The sequence below is a fragment of the Oryx dammah genome, unplaced genomic scaffold (assembly GCF_014754425.2).
Source record: "Oryx dammah isolate SB20612 unplaced genomic scaffold, SCBI_Odam_1.1 HiC_scaffold_10, whole genome shotgun sequence".
Classification (NCBI taxonomy): Eukaryota; Metazoa; Chordata; class Mammalia; order Artiodactyla; family Bovidae; genus Oryx; species Oryx dammah.
Window position 1 is genome coordinate 60,359,014 of NW_024070194.1, and position 21,809 is coordinate 60,380,822.

Sequence of the window (21,809 nt, forward strand, 5' to 3'; positions counted from 1 at the left end):
ACACACACACACACACACACACACACACACACACACACACACACACATCATTCTGCTGTATACTTGAAATTAACTCAACACTGTAAATCAACTATACTTCAATTACCCCCAAAAAAGAAACTGCTACTTTTTTTTGGAAGTAAGTACACACCTTATGGTATTTCAATTCTATCTTGCCCTGGAAAGGAGAATGTCTACTGTGGGCAAATATGTTCTTGAGCCTGTTGGCACTATAAGGAATATAAGCTGTTAAAACACTGGGGAGGCTGAGTGAAAGTATCCATAATACACATGAACTCTGCACTGTTCCTGCAACTTTTCCATACACCTAAAATTATTTCAAAATAAAAAGCTAAAACAAAAAATAATATGATTGCAAAAAACTGGTTACTTGGCTTTATAGTATTTTGATGAAATGAAGTAATGTACTCAAAATGTAGAAAGAGGTGTTAGTCAAGATTCACTTCCAAATATATGATCTTGGGTTTTCTCTCTCCCCAAGAAGGAACCCCTTACACACAAGATGTTATACTATACCTATTCCAAAATCCTAGTAACAGTCTTTTTAAGTGTAATAATTATTTTACAAAATGAACCCAAAGCAAAGTAAAGCAGAAGTAAACTTAATAATTACTGAGGTAAATCTAAGTCACACTGAAGCAAATATGCTTAGGTATCCAAGGAGACCTGGGTTCAACCCTTGGGTCGTGGCGATCCCCTGGAGAAGGGAATGGTTGCAGAAGGGCAGACACGACTAAGTGACTTTCACTTTTTCACCCAAGAAAGAGAATACCCTTAGCAAATTTAGACTACTATGCTAAGCATCTAGATAGACATGCAAGCCACTACCAAGGTAGTATTTAAACTCAAAATCAAAGAAATTTAGTGTTTCCTAAGTAGACTGACATACCCTATTAAAATATTAACAAGATTAAAATTACATTTCAGCTTGAAATTTCCTATTAATAGTTCACCTCTTATATTTCAAATGTCTGCTTATGACCACAGAGAAATTTTTAAAAGGATTTTAGTTGTAGAGTGAAGTGAATCTATCAAATTCCTAGGCACCTGGCTCATTCTAAAGGAGTTAGTTGTGGAGGGGAAAAAAAATCAGGCTAAATCTATTCAGTTATCTGAATGTCAGACTTAAAAGTGAGTATTGATAGTTTCTTCCCCCTCCCCACTGTTGGTAAAGGCAGAATGATAAAGTATAAAGAAGTAAAATTAGTACTAAAATTAGTACCTATCAAAATTTCACCTTTGAAAAGTTATCATAGCAATACATCATCTAGAGGTGAATATGAAACTTCATGCTTCAATCATATAGGAAGAGCACGCATTTTTTAAAAATGCACAATTTAACCTGTCAATGAACATTAAAGTCATGCAAACAAGCTCTAAAACACAGTAGCTTCCTCTTCAAACTTTCCAACTCTAATTCCTGATTTCAAATTGCATTCTTCCAAAATATCATCAGCTCACTAAGCAGTATTATTTAAAAAACTCCTACTCCATGCATACTCTTACAAGGAAAACCTTTTCATTATCACTGTATCTGCCATAAGCCTACCTATCCCACCTTGCTTGGGTGGGGCACTAAAGCTCTGTCTTTAAGCTCCATCTGTAAAAATGGAATTATGAAATAGTAACTACCTCCTAAGAATATTATGAGAAATTAAGTTGATGTATAGAAGGGCTGAGAAGAATGCACAACACACAGTAAGCACTCAAATTTTACCGTGCTATTTTAAAATTATTTTCCTAAGCTATTATGGCTTCCATCTTTTCCAGTAACTTCATTAGCAAATATAAATTGCCAATTATATTCTTATATGAACATGGTTATATTTCAAAGAGCAAAACATTTCCCTGAGAAAAATTAGATAGAATTAATATCTCATTATGCAATGACATTTTAATCTATATATTTTATAATAACATAGCAATAACACAGCAATACTGCAAATATACTACAAGAATTCAAATATTTTAATGACAATTTACACACAATTTGTTTGACTACAAAGGTTTCCATGAAAAATTAGAGAACAATGGAAAGTTTTATGTGTTCTCTAACTTAATTCTAACTTTGTACTGTAAAATGTACCCTGATAACAGACCCAATTCTGTGTCAGCTACCACCATTGGGCTTTAATGCTCTGCGTGTGATGAGAGAAGAAACCAAGTGTGAACAACTTTCAGGTCCCATGAGTAGGCTGACTGTTAAAGCTGTCAGGTTCAATTGCATCATTCCACTTTATTCAATGCCCCAAACTGCTCCCTAATTGTTAGGAGCTTAACGTATTCAAAACCATTGTTTAGGCTAATGCTGAAATGCCCCACAATTGAGTTTCTACAAAGTCATGGGAGGATTAAATTGTAGTTAAACCATTAATGAACACTTATGATTGGACAACAGGACTGTACAGAATAACCACCAACTCTAAGCAGGTTTCTAATTGGTTAATATCTAATCAACATATCACTTATCTTTTGGAGGGAAAATTATAAAGTCCCTAAATAGGCTGTTGAAGTAATTTAAGAATGGAGAAGATCTCATTCAACAGCTATATGTAAAATGACTAAAATTCATCTGTCTATAGTAATATGAAATTGTAAGTTTTAACAGAAAAGTTTAACACTATCTTTAGTAAAGGAAGTGCTTCTGTACAATTTTCTCACTGGCAATCAGGCTGTTTCTGTAAGAGCTGAAATTCAAAATGTGCTATAACAACTGTAACATCAATGCAGTGACTATGAATTCCAAAGTAATTATGGTCTGCAAAGTACTTTTCTCATTTGAACTTCAAAATATACCTGTATTGCAGGTAGAATAGGTATTTAAAATATTCCATTTCATATATGAAAAAAATTAAAGCCCACAAATGTAAAAGATCTACCCACCACCACACTAGTAGTGGTAATGTTCCAGGAACCTAGGGTTTCTGACCCAATTTCTGCTATTTTGGATTGTGTCACACAGCCACAGTAAAATTTCAAACATCTTTTTTCGACAGAGACTCATCATCTATGTCCCTTACCCTCTTTATCATCCATAGTAAGAAATGTTAGAAAGCACTTTTAAAACCTTTTCTGCTCAGAAAGATAACTCCTGTAAAATTTTACATCATGTTGCAATTGTTTAAGACAGATGAAACTTTTATTCTGACCAATCAAGTCAGAGCTCCTTCAAAGACAGGTGAATCTGCCTGGGAAACTGAAGCATTTTCTGAACAAAATCAAAGTGTCCTACCAAACATTATCCGAAAGGAAACCAGAATTAGATCTACAATAACTCCCCAACACACACAACCACACCACACATACACACCAAACTTACAGTCCTTGAAGCAAAAGTCTCAAAGAAATCTGCAAAAGATTATTTGCTAAGTTATTCCTTTAAAATACTTCAATTCATCTGCATTTACTAAATATCTCATAAATAAACCTTAAAAGTTGCTTCATTTAAATTACTTTTAACCTGTATCATTTGTATAATAGTAACATGGAGGAAACAAGAAACCATAATTTACCCAAAGACTGTATCCAAAAGCAAAACTCAGAATGCAGGATGTTAGAACACAATTATTTTCATTACATTCTGCCTTTAATTCTACTAAAGTAATCCTTCAAACAAAACCACCTGCATTTCTCCCAAACACAAAACAGAATGAATGTAGAACTGGGAAACAGTGGAATTTGAAAGGCAAAATGAAAAATTAATGGCACAGCTATAGAAACTAATCTATATCTCCACCGATGATACAACAAGAGCAGAGCAACCACCATTAAAAACACCACACGGAGAGCAGTTCTATCTTCCAGTAATGTTAAGAAACTATACTTGTAACTATAATGTCATACACTGCTGATATCTGTGAACCAATAATCACCCTAAAAACAAGTTTATCAAAGAAAAGGATTTAACATCAAACAATATGAAACAAGGCTAGCAAACATTTTTAAAAGCTTTTTTTCCCTTCAAATTAGGGGTGCTAAACATTAGACTTTTTCTTCCAAAATTTTAACAAGTGTCTCCTTTTTGCCCCATTAAAGGAACAAATCTAGTCTCAGTTTTTAATTTCTATTAGTTCTTTCTAATTATATATCCCTGACCACTTGCCTGGGAACAATCCTTAAGACATCAAACAAACCAAATAAGAGGTCTGCTTGTCTTACTTAAAACCAAGGCCAGAAAGATCAAGAATGATCTCCGGATTTTTATCCTGCTGGCACCAAGACCATCACTAAAAATGACTACTTTCATAGAGTTTTTGGGAGGGAAAGGAAAAAAATCAAAACATTGTTCAAATTTAACACCTCTATTCTCTGTTTACTTCTTTAAAATATTTGCTTGCTGCTGTGATGGTTTTCTCAGTAACTGTGTAACAAGTCTTCTACAATTACATTTTACATATTAATAGTTTTAATTTACATACTTTAAAAGTGTGTAAGGACTACTCTTTTCACTTTTCAATCAACTACCTATGAAGAAACTCTAAATAAAAGGCTAAAATGGGGTTAAACACACTGAACTGTATGATTTAAAAACATATAAGGCCTATATATAAACAGAAATAAACGTGTTGTTTTGAAATTACCAAGTGCATCACAATTTTAGGAGTTCTATCTAAATATTCAATTTATTCTAAATATTTCTGTATCCTTTCCTTTGCCCACTGCCTAGAAAATTCACTCTTTGTACACTCAAAACCAATACTATTGTGTCAGGAAGCTAAACTGACATAGTTTTGCACTCATAGATTCAACTCAGAGGTCAACCTGCCTCAGTTGCCTGGAGACTGATGGTTGCTAGAGCAGCACCAGCTAAGCCAGGCTAAATACACTCCGGCGTGAAGGCGGAAAGCATTTACTGCTGGAGAGAAACACAGATGCAGCTGTCTCAGCATGCAGCATGTGAGTCTCACTGGATGATCATATTTATAAGCTACCCATCTTACTGCAACAGGGAAAGAGGATAAACAGTGAAGATTTTAATTGGACTGAATCCTGGATTACTTGCAACTATGATTTCTTTGTTCTTCAGTTGAGTCATATGTGAAGTGGAATTTTCCCTCTAGCTATAAATTTCTCTTCCCTACCACTTCCCCCACCCATCTCCTTAATGCCAACCCTCAAAACCACAAACATAATGAATGGGAAGAAATGAGATTTTTGCTTAATTCAGCCTGGAATTAACGAGAGAGTAATTAAAACAGACTTTTATAAAGAAAGGAAAGAAAAATGCACATTGAAAATGTTCATGTGAGACTCTTTCCAAGGATATAAAGCTATCAACAGCATATGGTTACACTTAATTAAAGGAGATAAAACTATTTATAAGGGCCATTCTCTCATTTATCCTTTCACCCTCTCTAACCCCAAACCCCTGTGATTATGCCTACCTCACCAAGGCTAGTGACATGAGCCAGAGAAAAACTCTCCTAAACTAGTCAAATTCCCCTTGCTCAGGTTGATAAGTTCACCAAATTGTCAAAGACAATACCACTAATCGTGCCATTGTTTTTCTGTGCTAAACTATTGTTTTGCTAACTAAACTAAACTATTGTTTTTCTGTGCTAACTATTTCTGTGCTAAATTGTTCCAATTCTTGACCTAATTAAAAGGTGACTGTTTGCACTTCACCATTATATACTTTAAAGACAACAATGCTATGCTTTGATGTACAGATTACAGGATATGCTGGAAAAGCCTAGGTATACTATAAAGGCCCATAAAATGTAATTTATGCACACAGACATAAAGCATGAGTTTACAGCAACTTACAAACAACTACTTAACTACTTGCTTATAGTTAGATATTTGTCTTTGTTAGAATTTTCTCAAAACATTGAGACTATTAGAGGCTTTGGGTAAAGTGAAAATAAAAATAAAATTATAAGAGAATGTCAATAAATAAAACAAATAGGAATTTTAAATTATCACCTTTGAAGAAATCTGAGGGTTGAGGATGGGGAATGAGGGGTGTACTCTGTGTGTGTGAGTGTGCACACGCACGTGTGCACGCATACACCCATGAAAAACTTTGCCCATTTACTGTCCTACATATATAATTCAAGACTATGATTTCTCTGCTTTGACTCTAGGTCTTAGAGCATTCCTGCAGACTAGGGCACCTATCAAGTTCTAGATATAAAATGAAGAAAAAGATTAAACGGATGCAAAATCACCAACATAGTCACCACTACTTACAATTTTATAAATATTCCTTCCTATCTACTAGGAAGAAATCATGTAAGTATATAAAGACTTACATGAATCTTTCATTCTCAATCTTATATCCTTCTGCACTGTTTTTTAAAAAAATTAGACCATAGATATTCATATATTACTTCTGTGATTTTAAAATTATAAAAGGAATTTTTTAAACCACCTAAGTCCAAAATTGGTTCCTACTTTGTAAAGTCCTTAACCCTCTTATCCTTATCCATCAGAGGGCAGACAAAATGAAACCACAATCACAGAAAACTAACCAAACTGATCACATGGACCACAGCCTTGTCTAACTCAATGAAACTATGAGCCATGCCATGTGGGGAAACCCAAAACAGATGGGTCATAGTGGAGACTTCTGACAAAACGTGGTCCACTGGAGAAGGGAATGGCAAAGTACTTCAGCACTCTTGCTTTAAGAACTCCATGAACAGTATGAGAAGGCAAAAAATAGGACACTGAAAGATGAATTTCCCAGGTTTGTAGGTAACCAATGTGCTACTACTGGAGAAGAGTGGAGAAATAACTCCAGAAAGAATGAAGAGACAGAGCCAAGGCTAAAACAACGCCCACTTGTGGATGTGACTGGTGATGGAAGTCAAGTCCAATGCTGTAAAGAGCAATACTGCATAGGAACCTGGGATGTTAGGTCCATGAATCAAGGCAAATTGGAAGCGGTCAAACAGGAGATGGCAAGAGTGAACATCGACATTTTAGAAATCAGTGAACTAAAATGGACTAGGGCAAATTTAACTCAGATGACCATTATATCTACTACTGTGGGCAAAAATCCCTTGCAAGAAATGGAATAGCCCTCATAATCAACAAAGAAGTCCGAAATACAGTACTTGTGTAACGTCTCAAATATGACAATGATCTCTGTTTCTTCTCCAAGGCAAACCATTCAGTATCACAGTAATCCAAGTCTATGCCCCAACCACTAACGCTGAAGAAGCTGAAGTTGAATGGTTCTATGAAGACCTACAAGACCTTATAGAACTAACACCCAAAAAAGATGTCCTTTTCATCATAGAGGACTGGAATAAAAAACTAGGAAGTTGAGAGATATCTGGAGTAACAGACAGTTGGAGTACAAAGTGAAGCAGGGCAAACGCTAGCAGAATTTTGCCAAGAGAATGCACTAGTCATAGCAAACACCCTCTTTCAACAACGCAAAACACAACTCTACACATGGACATCACCAGATGGTCAATACCAAAATCATACTGATTATGTTCTTTGCAGCCTAAGATGGAGAAGCTCTATACAGTTAGCAAAAACAAGACCAGGAGCTGACTGTGGCTCAGATCACGAACTCCTTATTGCTAAATTCAGACTTAAATTGAAGAGAGTAGGGAAAACCACTAGACCATTTAGCTATGACCTAAATCAAATCCCTTACGATTACACAGTCGAAGCACTTCCTCAGTCCAAGTGACAAACAGATTCAAGGGATTAGATCTGTTAAGAGTGCCTGAAGAAATATGGATGGAGGTTCCTAACACTGTATGGGAAGCAGTGATCAAGACCCATCCCCAAGAAGAAGAAATGCAAAAAGGCAAAATTTTGTCTGAGGAGGCCTTACAAATAGCTGAGAAAAGAAGAGAAGCTAAAGGCAAAGGAGAAAAGCAAAGATCTACCCATCTGAATGCACAGTTCCAAAGAATAGCAAAGAGAGATAAGAAAGCCTTCCTCAGTGATCAATGCAAATAGAGGAAAACAATAAAATGAGAAAGACTAGAGATTTCTTCAGGAAAATTAGAGACACCAAGGGAACATTTCATCCAACGACAGGCACAATAAAGGACAGAAACAATATGGACCTAACAGAAGCAGAAGATATTAAGAAGAGGTGGCAAGAATACACAGAAGAAACCTATACAAAAAAGATCTTTACGATCCAGACAACCACGATAGTGTGATCACCCACCTAGAGTCAAATATCCTGGAATGTGAAGTCAAGTGGGCCTTAGGAAGGACCACTATGAACAAAGCTAGTGGAGGTGATGGAATTTCAGTTGAGCTATTTCAAATCCTAAAAGATGATGCTGTTGAAGTGCTACACTCAATTTGCCAGCAAATTTGGAAAATGCAGCAGTGACCACAGGACTGGAAAAGGTCAGTTTCCATTCCAATCCCAAAGAAAGGCAATGCCAAAGAATGCTCAAACTACCGCACAATTGTACTCATCTCACATGCTAGCAAAATAATGCTAGCATTACTTTCAAAATACTCCAAGCCAGGTTTCAACAGTACATGAACCAAGAAATTCCAGATGTTAAAGCTGGATTTAGAAAAGGGAGAGGAACCAGAGATAAAATTGCCAACATCCGTTGGATCATCGAAAAAGTGAGAGTTCCAGAAAAACATCTACTTCTGCTTTACTGAGTACACCAAAGCCTTTGACTGTGTGGATCACAACAAACTGTGAAAAATTCTGAAAGAGATGGGAATACCAGATCACCTGTCTCCTGAGAAATCTGTATGCAGGTCAAGAACCAACAGTTAGAGCCAGACATGGAACAATGGACTGGTTCGAAATTGGGAAAGAAGTACGTCAAGGCTGTATATTGTCACCCTGCTTATTTAACATATATTCAGAGTACATCACGTGAAATGCTGGGCTGGATGAAGCACAGCTGGAATCAAGATGGCAGGGGAAAATATCAATAACCTCAGATATGCAGATGACACCACCCTTATGGCAGAAAGCAAAGAACTAAAGAGCCTCTTGATGAAAGTGAAAGAGGAGAGTGAAAAAGCTTGCTTGAAATTCAACATTAAAAAGAAAGAACATGGCATCTGGACCCATCTCTTTCATGGTAAATAGATGGTCAAACAGTGGAAACAATGACAGACTTTCATTTTCTCGGCTCCAATATCACTGCAGATGGTGACTGAAGCCATGAAATTAAAAGATGCTTGCTCCTTGGAGAAAAGCTATGACCAACCTAGAGAGCATGTTAAAAAAAAGAGACAATTACTTTGTCGACAAAGGTCCATCTAGTCAAAGGTATGGTTTTTCCAGCAGTCATGTACAGATGTTGAGAGTTGGACTATAAAGAAAGCTGAGTGCCGAAAAACTGATGCTTGTGAACTGTGGTGTTGGAGAGGACTCTTGAGAGTCTCTTGGACTGCAAGGAGATCCAACCAGTCCATCCTAAAGGAAATCAGTCCTGAATATTCATTGCAAGGACTGATGCTGGAGCTGAAACTCCAATACTTTGGCAACTTGATGGGAAGAACTGATTCATTGGAAAAGACCCTAATACTGGGAAAGATTGAAGGTAGGAGGAGAAGGGGACGACAGAGGGTGAGATGGTTGGATGACATCACCGACTTGATGGACACAAGTTTGAGCAAGCCCTAGGAGTTGGTGACGGACAGGAAAGCCTGGTGTGCTGAAGTCCACTGGGTGGCAAAGAGTTGAACATGACTGAGCAACTGAACTGAACTTGTAAGTCCTAGTTTTAAAATAAAGAATAAAAGCTGCCCCCCAAATTACTATTTCACATTATTAGGACAAAATAAGAAAAGCAGAAATCTAAAAGAATTAGTTGGTGCCAACATCAGTTTGTGCTCTCAGGAATATCAAGTAAAAATGCATATTATTTCCACTCATGTCAATACAGGTTGAGACATTTTATAACTTCCTACAGGAAGTCCTATTCATTTCTCTCTTACAATGAAACAGTTTCAAAAATGACAAAACGATCCCCATTACTTTGTAACATTGTAATAATTTACCTGAGTTGCAGCAACAGCAGAGGGTGCAGATGACCCAGCTGATGGGGAGAGAGCGCCCACTTGCTGTAAATGCCCAGAAGGTTGCTGAGGTAAATGAGAACTGGAGACAGGAGTACTCGATCCTGAGCCAGATACTACATTTGGAAATGATACTGCTACATCACTGCTGTTATAAATACCTATAAGGGAAAAAAGGGTCTTATTTAAATATTTTATAATGTAGCAGTCGAATCTGTCACAGACACGCAATATTAATCAATACGTTAAGAGTACTCATTATTTGCTCCTGATCCTTCCCACAATGATAAAATTTTATTGGTTTAAAAAAACCCAAATGAATAAAAACTGACTTTTCATAAAGCACTTGTTTTAAAGAACCTAAGTCATTTTTTACACATCAATGATGGTTTGTTAAGAGACAGAAATCACCTCAGGAGGTGCTTTGTAAAAATAATAGTAAGGGTTTTATGAATTCCTAAAAGAAATGCCATGCTTGTTAAATTGCAAAATGAAGAAATTAGAAACTGTATAAAAATCACTTGGTAAACCTTTCAAAAATGCACATAAGTAGGACACAGAACTCATGAATTGAGAAGGTCTGAAATGGTAGGAGACTGTCTTAGGAAGAACATCCAGATTACAATGCAGAAAATAAAATGGAATAAGACTAGACATTCCAAGAACAATAAAAAGCCTGATGCCACTGGTGGACACCCCCTCGGTGAGAATAGAGTACCAGTGGGTTCTGTAGACATTCAAGAGGTAAAATAAACAGGACTTTATGACTGACTGGATGGAATATCAAAGTACGAGTCAGGATGGCCAGGGACATGGAATACTAGGTGTTGGATGCATTCACTTCAGAGAACACAGAGAAAGACAATAAAGACTTGAAAGCATTTTCAGTGGCACCACAGGTGTAAAAGCCAGAAAGAAAAAGCAGAAGCAATTCAGTCTAGAAAAGTGGATGGGAAGAGGACAGAGAGAGAACATGAACGAAAGTTAAGAGGAAACAAAGAGTTACTTTAAAAAGTGCTCTGTGGGTTTCTTTTAAAAAGATTGGACCTCATGTTCTTATTCTGATGCCTAGGAGTCCAAGGAGAGGCTCTTTAAGGATAAAGGTTAAGAGACAGGAATCTCTATAAACCAGTGGACTCTCACTCAGGGGTGATTTTGCTCCACAAGAGACCTGACAATGTCTGGAGACATTTTTGGTCGTCAAAACTAGGAGGTGCTACTGGCATCTGGTAGGTCAATGGTGTGTGCGGGCTCAGTCATTCAGTCCTGTCACGACTCTTTGCAACCGTATGGACTGTAGCACACCAGGCTCCTCTGTCCATGGAATTTTCCAGGCAAGTGTACTGGAGGAGGTAGGCATTTCCTTCTCTAGGGGTAATTGCCAGGGGATGTTGCTAAACATCTCACAATGAACTGGACAGCTCCTCACAACTAAGAATTATCTGGCCCCTAGAGTCAACAGCAAAAGAAGCTGAGAAATCTTGTAATAAACCAGGGCTCCTGGGAGGCTGGGAGGTAGTAAAACCCTAAGAACCTAACACAGAGGAGAAAGCAGGGAAAAAAAGAACCTAAGCGGGCTGTATTAAAAACAAAAAACAAAAACAGTGAGAAAACACAGCCCTTGAAGGCAATAACTAGTTATCTATAATGACAGTACAACTTACTTTGTTTCTAAAAAATATAAATACTATTAATTCATAATATATAAAAGTACCTATAATCTTCAAACAAGGGGAATAAAAAAAAACTGGGACATTTTTAAAGGTCTTACAACTATAACTGAGGCTCCTAAGATCCTTTTTATATCTACCATTTCTCCAGGAAAAAAAGAAAAAGAAAAATTTATTCACTCAACAAATGCATTCATTTCCACAAACATCTGAGAACTCACTGTTTACTAGACATTATTCTAAGCCCTAGAGATACAAAGCCATTCAAGATATGTGGTCTCTGCCTTCAAGAAGCTTGGAATAAAGAGACAATTACAAAAGACTGTGAAGAGCACTGTGACAGAGACATCCTCGGGAGGCTGGGAGTGCATAAAGAGGGGTATCTGACCCAGACCTGGAGGGAGAGACTGTGGGTGAGAACAGTACCTTTAAAGCTCATTCCTAAAGAAACTGCAGGACAGAGGAGAAGGGCAGTCTGAGGAAGAAACATGCCACAAGAGCTTATATGTACCACCCATGCAGCCTAAGCAGAAATGAGGTTAAAAAATAAGCAGGAATCAAGAACAGGAAAAATTAATGTGTTAAAAATTTAGAGACAATAGGAAGCCACAGAAGGACTGTAAGCAGAAGTTTGGTGTGACCAGATTTGTGTTTCAGCAAAACATAAACCTGGGAAGGTTCACAATGCTGAGAACAGCCTGGGAGAAAGGGTTAAAAACAGATTGAGAAAGCTGTTAAGGGCTGCTATAGTAATAACTGATGAGCAAAAATATTATTTTTAAAAAACTTAAAGCAACAGCAATAGAGACATTACAAAAATAACATTCACAGGACTGGAAACTAATTAGATTTGAAGAATAAAAAAAAGAGAAAAGAGTCAAGAATGACTCTTAAGCACCAGTAAGTGGACCACAATAAACTGTGGAAAATTCTGAAAGAGATGGGCATACCAGACCACCTGACCTGCCTCTTGAGAAACCAATATGCAGGTCAGGAAGCAACAGTTAGAACTGGACATGGAACAGACTGGTTACAAATTGTGAAAGAGATGGGCATACCAGACCACCTGACCTGCCTCTTGAGAAACCTATATGCAGGTTAGGAAGCAACAGTTAGAATTGGACATGGAACAACAGACTGGTTCCAAATTGTGAAAGGAGTATGGCAAGGCTGTATATTGTCACCCTGCTTATTTAACTTCTATGCAGAGTACATCATGAGAAACGCTGGACTGGAAGAAGCACAAGCTGGAATCAAGACTGCTGGGAGAAATATCAATAACCTCAGATATGTAGATGACACCACCCTTATGGCAGAAAGTTAAGAGGAGCTAAAAAGCCTCTTGATGAAAGTGAAACAGCAGAGTGAAAAAGTTGGCTTAAAGCTCAACATTCAGAAAACGAAGATCATGGCATCTGGTCCCATCACTTCATGGCAAATAGATGGGGAAACAGTGTCAGACTTTATTTTTCTGGGCTCCAAAATTACTGCAGATGGTGACTGCAGCCACGAAATTAAAAGATGCTTACTCCTTAGATGGAAAGTTATGACCAACCTAGACAGCATATTCAAAAGCAGAGACATTACTTTGCCAACAAAGGTCCGTCTAGTCAAGGCTATGGTTTTTCCAGTAGTAATGTATAGATGGGAGAGTTGGACTATAAAGAAAGCTGAGTGCCGAAGAACTGATGCTTTTGAACTGTGGTGTTGGAGAAGACTCTTTAGAGTCACTTGGACTGCAAGGAGATATAACCAGTCCAACCTAAAGGAGATCAGTCCTGGGTGTTCATTGGAAGGACTGATGTTGAAGCTGAAAGTCCAATACTTTGGCCACCTGATGTGAAGAGCTGACTCACTGGAAAAGACCCTGACACTGGGAAAGACTGAGGGCAGGAGGAGAAGGGGATGACAGAGGATGAGATGGTTGGATGGCATCACTGACTCAATGGACATGGGCTTGGGTGGACTCCAGGAGTTGGTGATGGATAGGGAGGCCTGGCGTGCTATGGTTCATGGGGTCGCAAAGAGTTGGACATGACTGAGCAACTGAACTGAACTGAAGTTGGTGTGCAAGTGGTAAACACCATTCACTGAAGCAGAAACACCAACTGAGAGCACCTAGCACTTGTTACTATGTGTAGGTCACTGTGCTAACACAATAGACCAATGAAATACTATTACTCTCATTTTACATATGAGCAAACAAGTTTAAGGAACTGAACTAACCTGTTTAGTGACCTAATAGATGGTGGAACCAAGAGTCAAATTCATACAGCCATCGGACTTTACAACTGAAACCACTTCGTAAGTACATGTTTGAGGTTCAGGTTGAACATCACAGTCTTTGAGATGCCTGTGGGACACAGAACTCCTAGATGGTCTAGAAGAGAATGTGGGGAGTCTGAAGCTTTGCAGAAAAATCAGGTCTAGAGATACAAGGATGTCAGAAGGATGTCAGGTCTAGAGATACAGGAGTCAGAAGGATAACAAAGATAGAATAAACATGAAAACTCAAAAAGGCTTTCAGCTGGCCTGTTAACTATAGTTCATATTAAGACACATAGAAACTTCACATTAAAAAGCCTAGATTTCTATTTTCTTCTGAAAAACCTGACGTTCCGTTCACACTGATAATGTATTCTGAAATAGCAACAATCCACTGGAGCTCTGGACGGGGCACTGATTCTTTAATCCACGTGAGCCCCTCCATTCATTATTCATCATCTTTTCCTCACTCATTTATGTCATCTACTTGGCTCCGTTAAGTAACTGATTATAACAACCTGTGATATGGAAACTGGTCAAAGGCAAGGAATGGAAAAATGAGATCACCCAAAGAAGTTCTCAGTGTGATCAAGAGAAGTAGATTAAAAACAGGACCTAGGGAATGTTACCATTTAAAGGGTAATTTTAACATTCAACAAATACTGAGGTACTAATTATTTAAAAAGGCACTGAAGACAGCAAAGAGCACAAAGAAATTCTTCCTTCCAAGAACTCAAGTCTCACAGCAGAGCTAGTAAATACTCATAAGCCACTAGATACATGAGGGAAACACTAAGTACCAGAAGAAGGTCATATCAGATGAAAAAGTTCAGAGGAACAGAGTAGGGTAGAAGAGTTCCAGAGAGAAGTACCTGAACTCAAAATTTAAGTTTTAGGGTAAAAATACCTTAAAAGGTAGAGTGCTTTTTCTAAATATCAAAAAGCATATTATACATGGAATCTCCAGTTATCAAATCTAAAAGACCAAAGTGAGCTGGAGGCAGAAGGCTGAAATCACAAGAGCATGAGTTTTTGCCTGAGACAAAAGTACAGGCTCTCCCAACCAGGTGATCTCAACTGTCTGAGCCTTTACAGTGTTCTTTTCTATAAAACTAAGATAATAGCTACCTTAAAGGTTTTTATTTGAGAATATCCTTGTAAAGTCTCTAACAATGCCTAAAGCACAGTTAATTTAATTTTAAGTCAGGAAATTATTGTATTTTAATTGTCAGGTCTTCTAAAGTCCCTGTTGTTGTTGCTTAGCTGCTAAATTGTATCTGACTCTTACAACTCCTTGGATTGTAGCCCACCAAGCTCCTCCATGAGCTTTCCCAAGCAAGAATCCTGGAGTGGGTTGCCATTTCCTTCTCCAGGGGATCTTCCTATCCCAGGTATTGAAACCATGCCTCTTGCATTGGCAGGCAGATTCTTTACTACTGAGCCACCATGGAAGCCCCACATGTCCCCACTACACTTTGAAAACTAGAAATACCATTATCACTGCAATGCTATATCATCAAAGTACAATACCAAAAAGCAAAACTGTGGGGTTTGAGGATCTTTAATCTCTAAACTTAAGTCTGTCTTTATACTGCATTAGCATGTACTTAAATGGGAAACTGCACAGCTAAACAGGCAGCAATGACACTTTGAAACTAGTGCTCAGGTAACTGCAATAAAATGGAACAAATCAAAATTTTCCTTTCTTATCAAATCAGGAAAGCATGGAATTCTGAATCTTTTTGGAAAATGAAGCTCACTTGCTTACCTCAACTTTCTCATACATCAGGTATTATGGTTCAGCATTATTCACTAAGACCTCTAGGTCTTTTTTTCAGAAAGCAAATGATCCTCTTCAGATTGTTCTGTACTTGTTTTCTGTTTCACTTCACTCTATTTCCATCTTTTACAAGCTATATGCTATTTTAATCCAAATCAAGGTGACATTCATCAAACTAAATAGACCTGAATCCTGCAATGCACAAACTCTAGGAAAATACCCTGAAATTCACCTGTTCAAGATAGAGTAGAAACAAAGATGCAGAATGACAGAGAGAGTGGGAGTAACATACTGATTCATTTATCCATCCAAGAAATATTTATTTCATGTGTGCTAAAATATAGCCACTATGCTAGGAGCAGGGAATAAAGTAGGGAACAAGACAGAAAAGATCTCTGCTCTCCAGGAATATACAGACGAATCAGGGAGGCAGACATTAAAACAAACACATGACTATAAACTGTGCCAAGTGCTCTGATGGAAGAGAAAAGGGTGCCATGAGAAGGAAAAATTAAGAAGCAGAAAAAATGATATACCAAGACCTAAAGGTTAGGTAGACAGTTGTTAGCTGAACAAAGAGTGAAGGAGAAAAGCTTGTTCAAAAGACAACACATACTCATTATTAATAATTTTAAATAAATGTCAAAGTAGGAAAAGAAACTTTTTAATATATATTTTTAAAACATCAATTTTTATATTTAATATAATTATATATAATGTATTTAATATAAAATACTATAATTATAATATATTATAATGAAATATAAATAATATTTAATATTAAACAATTTATATATTTAATATAATATTAATTTATATATTTAAAATATTTTTATATATTTTCAAACTTTTTGGTGCGTAGCTTACAGTTTTGCTGTATAGAGCTGCCTATATACTGGAGAGAGAATTTTAATCCTTTTATTAACTTACCATACACATTTTTGGGTTTCATTATAAAATATTTCAAAATGTTTTATATCATTTTGATATCAATTGAATATTGCAGAGTTGACCTGATTTTACAATATTCCACAAATATATGTGCCTTATATGATCAGACACAATGTGCTGCTAAACACACTACAAAAAAAGAAAACAGATACTATCTTGCACTCATGGAGCTTACAGTGAAGGATCCACACACTAAACAATCACACAACTATTAGTGCTATGATGAAAAAGTAGAATGTGCTATGACAGAATATGAAGGGTAACTTAAATAAGATTCACAGTACAAAAAGAAAAAAAAAAAAAAAGGATCAGCAGTAAAGAGAAATCCTTAGGAGTAGTCTCTACTTTTATTTGCCGAGAATTCATTCCTATTTCTTTCAAATAGCACCCTATTTTCCATCAGGGATATACTCCTGGCCAGGGATGAATATGTGATCTAACCTGAGGTGGAGCGTTTCTGCTGGGAACTTACACCTTTAACACATACCCACCAGGGCAGAGAATGGTCAGACCTAAGTTAATCGACTACTAATAATACTATATTAGGTTCTTGTTCACCTGGCCCTGGAAACTACCATTTCTCTCCTCCCAAAGGTTTAGGATAAGGTTTTTCTACTAATTCTCTGTGTGGTATAATAAGCAAAGAAACAAGATACTCAAAAATGAAGCTAGAATCCAGCCCAAGAACAAGCTCAGGTACAACTCTGCAGGCAATAAATGACTTGCCAAAATCATAGTAATGGAAAACTATTAAAGCATTTTAACCTAGGGAGTAACAAGATCAGAATAATATTTTTTAAAGATCACTTTGAATATAACGTGAACAATGCCTTAAAATACAATAGAAGGAGACTTGACCAGTGGCACAATGGATAAAAATCCACTTGCCAATGCAGGGCACGTCAGTTCAAAGCCTGGTCCAAGAATTCCAAGTGCTGCGGACAAACTAAGTCCGTGCACCACACTTACTGAGCCCATGTGCTGCGACTACTGAAGCCTGTGTACCTAGAGCTCGTGCTCCGCAGCAGAGCAGCCTGCACACCACAACAAAGAGCAGCCCCATTCACTGCAACGAGAGAAAGCCCACACAAAGCAACGGAGACTCAACAAAGTCAAAGATAAAACAGACAACACAAGAGTGGAATCAGGGAGCTAACTTTAGTCACTGTAATACTTGAGACAAAAGATTTTATTTAGCTTAAATTTGTTGAGAATTATGGAATGAGCGAAGCAGAGGCTCAGGACTGAGCTCCAAGGAATTTCAACACCAAATCAGGATGAAAGGGAAGCCACAAGAAAACTAAAAACAAATGGTCAAAACAGTAGGACAACCAAGCTAAGGCAAGAAGAGAAGGGAAAGTGATGGAAGATGATCATGAAAAAAGAAAAGTGAAAATACCCATCTGAACTTGGCAATGTGAAAGCTATTTCTGACCTAAGTGTAGTAGCAGTTGCAGAAGCCAGTATGAAGTGAGTTAAAAAAAACAAAAAAATCAATCAATGGGGGAATTTGATTCTGTCAATGAGGGAGATCAGGCAATGTAAAACTCTTCCTGATTAAAATTACCTGAAAATGAATAGTTGAGCCTGTAAGAAAGGAAAAAACCTTAGGGGCCAAAGTGAAGAGGAAAAGCTTTAACAGCTGCCCTAGAGGAGCCTCTGTCAGAAACCTAGGAGCTTGGCTTTAATGCTCACAAGGAAAAGAGATAAACGTTGGATCTCCAATGGAGGAAAAGCTGAAATTGGTTAAGACCTTGTTTATATAATTTAGACTTTACAAGGGCTAGACTTTGAGGGGCAAGTTAAGCTATTCCTTCCCAACTCCACCACTAAAAGACTCACAAAACACAAAACCTCAAAATCACAGCACACACAGGGAGAAAAAGAAGTTTGTCCAATTTGATCTCAGCTTTGAATAAAGGATGGAAAATCTGCCTTGAAATTCAAATAGGCTGACAGCCTTGCCTTCAATAGGTATGGGGTTTGAATTTACACCATGTTCCTGGTCTGGTAAATCCCAAACATTAAATAAACATAAGAAGGGGTTAGGCAGTCTCACTCTCTAAAGGGATACATCCTCAACTCAGAACAGAAAATGAGCTTGCAATCCAAAATTAAAAAACAAGGAAAGAACAATCTTCTTTCTCACAAGTTAGCATATATAAACATTAAGATCTGACTGTCTTCTAAGAACCTTAGAAAATAGAACCAGCAAATAAGGATTAGGACACAAAGATTTCAAATGATTAAGAACCTAAGAAAAGGAATAAAAAATGAGAGAAAGAACAAAATTCTGTAAGAACCTGGGATTATCCTCCTGTGGTAAGCAGAATTCTAAACATGTTTCCCAAGTTCCCCCTCTTCTGGTTATTCAACCAAACACTAATCTAGGAACTGTACTGAAGATACCTGGCAGATTGAATTAAGGTACTTATAAGCTGAACTTAAAATAGGTACATTATCTGGATATAAGGATGGGCCCAGTGTAATCAAATGAGCCCTTAAAAACCAAAAAAAGGGCAGGATAGCCAGTGGAAGATGTAGAAGAGAAAGCAAGAGAAATGCAGCAGAAGGGAAAATCAAGAGATTCTAAGTATGAAAAGGACTCAAACCATCACCTAGGGACACATGTGCAAGGATGAGCAAGAAGCCTCTAGGAGCTAAGGGAGGTCCTCAACTGACCAGTATCAGGCAGTGAGGAAGCATTAAAAGAGCAGTGGAGACCTACCAGAGGACATGGAGCCATTTTAAAGGGCTGCCAAATGGCTAACTGTGAACAATTTGAGCATCAAACTCATGCCCATTGAGTCAGTGATGCCATCCAGCCATCTCATCCTCTGTCGTCCCCTTCTCTTCCTGCCTTCAATCATTCCCAGTATCAGGGTCTTTTCCAATGAGTCAGTTCTTTGCATCAAGTGGCCAAAGTATTGGAGTTTCAGTCTCAGCATCAGTCCTTCCAATGAACACCCAGGACTGATCTCCTTTCGGTTGGACTGGTTGGATCTCCTTGTAGTCCAAGGGACTCTCTAGAGTCTTCTCCAACACCACAGTTCAAAAGCATCACTTCTTCGGCGCTTAGCTTTCATTATACTCCAACACTCACATCTATACATGACCACTGGAAAAACCATAGCGTTGACCAGATGGACCTTTGTTGGCAAGGTAATATCTCTGCTTTTCAATATGCTATCTAGGTTGGTCATAACTTTCTTTTCAAGGAGTAAGCGTCTTTTAATTTTGTGGCTGCAATCACCATCTGTAGTGATTTTGGAGCTCAAAAAGATAAAGTCTGACACTCCACTGTTTCCCCATCTATTTCCCATGAAGTGATGGGACCAGATGCCATCATCTTCATTTTCTGAACTTGAGCTTTAAGCCAACTTTTTCACTCTCCTCTTCCACTTTCATCAAGAGGCATTTTAGTTCCTCTTCACCTTCTGCCGTAAGGGTGGTGTCATCTGCATATCTGAGGTTATTGATATTTCTCCCGGTAATCTTGATTCCAGCTTGTGATTCTTCCAGCCCAGCGTTTCTCACGATGTACTCTGCATAGAAAGTTAAATAAGCAGGGTGACAATATACAGCCTTGACGTACTTCTTTCAAAATTTTGAACCAGTCTGTTGTTCCATGTCCAGTTCTAACTGTTGCTTCCTGACCTGCATATAGGTTTCTCAAGAGGCAGGTCAGATGATCTGGTATTCCCATCTCTCTCAAGAACTTTTCACAGTTTATTGTGATCCACACAGACAAAGGCTTTGGCATAGTCAATAAAGCAGAAATCGGTATTTTTCTGGAACTCTCTTGCTTTTTCCATGATCCAGCGGATGTTGGGCAATTTGATCTTTGCTTCCTCTGCCTTTTCTAAAACCAGCTTGAACATCTGGGATTCATGGGTCAAGTAGTGCTGAAGCCTGGCTTGGAGAATTTTGAGCATTACTTTATCAGCGTGTGAGAGGAGTATAATTGTGCGGTAGTTTGAGCATTCTCTGGCATTGCCTTTCTTTGGGATTGGAATGAAAACTGACCTTTTCCAGAGTTAAACATTCTTAAAAACAAGAAAGAAAAAACCAGACCAGCTCCATTAAAAAAGAAAACCCACAAAGAATTTCTAAAATTTAAAAACACATTCACTAAACAGAAACAAAAATAAAGAAATTATGAGTGAACAAAAAGCGCTAATGAAATTAAATAGATATAGCACACAGAGATTAACAAGTAGAGTTTATGAAAGAGAGGGTAAGGAATATAAAGGCAGGTAAAAATCTTAAAAAATGTCCTCAAGAATAGAAAGAATAGGAAGAGTAATAATTTAAGATATAATGGCTACAACTGGGTCCAGAACTGATGATAGACATGAATTCTCTCAATGAAGAAGCACAGAAAATCTTAAACAGGGGTGTGCACGGAAAACAGTCTGAAGCTTAGGCACACAAACAGGAAAAGGGATTAAAAGAGAGTCTGGGGTGTTTTTTCAAGAGGAAAGACTGGAGCATATTTAGATGTAGATGGTCAAAGGTAAGTGATAGTGAAAGAGAGGGTGAAGAAACTAAAATGACAAGGTCTCTGAGAGGGCATAAAAAGGATAGATGAGATCCAGATCACAAGTAAGGTTTAGCCTTTGACTGCAGGAACGACTGGAGGGAAAGAAAAGATGGATACAAATCAAGCAGGATTGCAGAACTGGGTGTTGAGAGATCAAGGTTTTCCTGGGAATAAAAGACAAAGACATCTACTGGCGACAGGGAAAGGGGAGAAAGAGCTAAAATATCATGGCAAAAATTGAGAGCTTCCTAGTGATGTGTACTAATGTTGACAAGTAATGTAAATGTTACTCAAGGCTAATATCAGGAACCTAAACACTTAGCTCAGATGAAGCATAAAAATATAGGTGGTCAGGTTAATGAAGGAGTTCAGTTCAGTCCAGTCGCTCAGTCATGTCCGACTATTTGCGACCCCATGAATCGCAGCACGCCAGGCCTCCTTGTACAGCACCAACTCCCAGAGTTCGCTCAGACTCACGTCCATCAAGTCAGCAATGCCATCCAGCCATCTCATCCTCTGTCGTCCCCTTCTCCTCCTGCCCTCCCAGCATCAGAGTCTTTTCCAATGAATCAACTCTTCACATGAGGTGGCCAAAGTACTG

At 37.8% G+C, this 21,809-nt stretch overlaps 1 protein-coding gene across 4 annotated transcripts in view; it reads right to left on the reverse strand.

Moving 5' to 3' along the window:
* The window catches only part of MLLT10 (MLLT10 histone lysine methyltransferase DOT1L cofactor), a 215,874-nt gene that overhangs the window by 20,415 nt on the left and 173,650 nt on the right, over positions 1-21,809 (reverse strand). For all 4 annotated transcript variants that reach the window (XR_005722521.1, XM_040248590.1, XM_040248589.1 and 1 more), the window contains one exon: positions 9,982-10,160. Coding sequence is in view for 3 of the 4 variants with exons in the window: in XM_040248590.1 (XP_040104524.1) it covers positions 9,982-10,160 (179 nt within the window). In the remaining variant the exon portion in view is untranslated. The remainder of the gene's footprint in view (positions 1-9,981; positions 10,161-21,809) is intronic.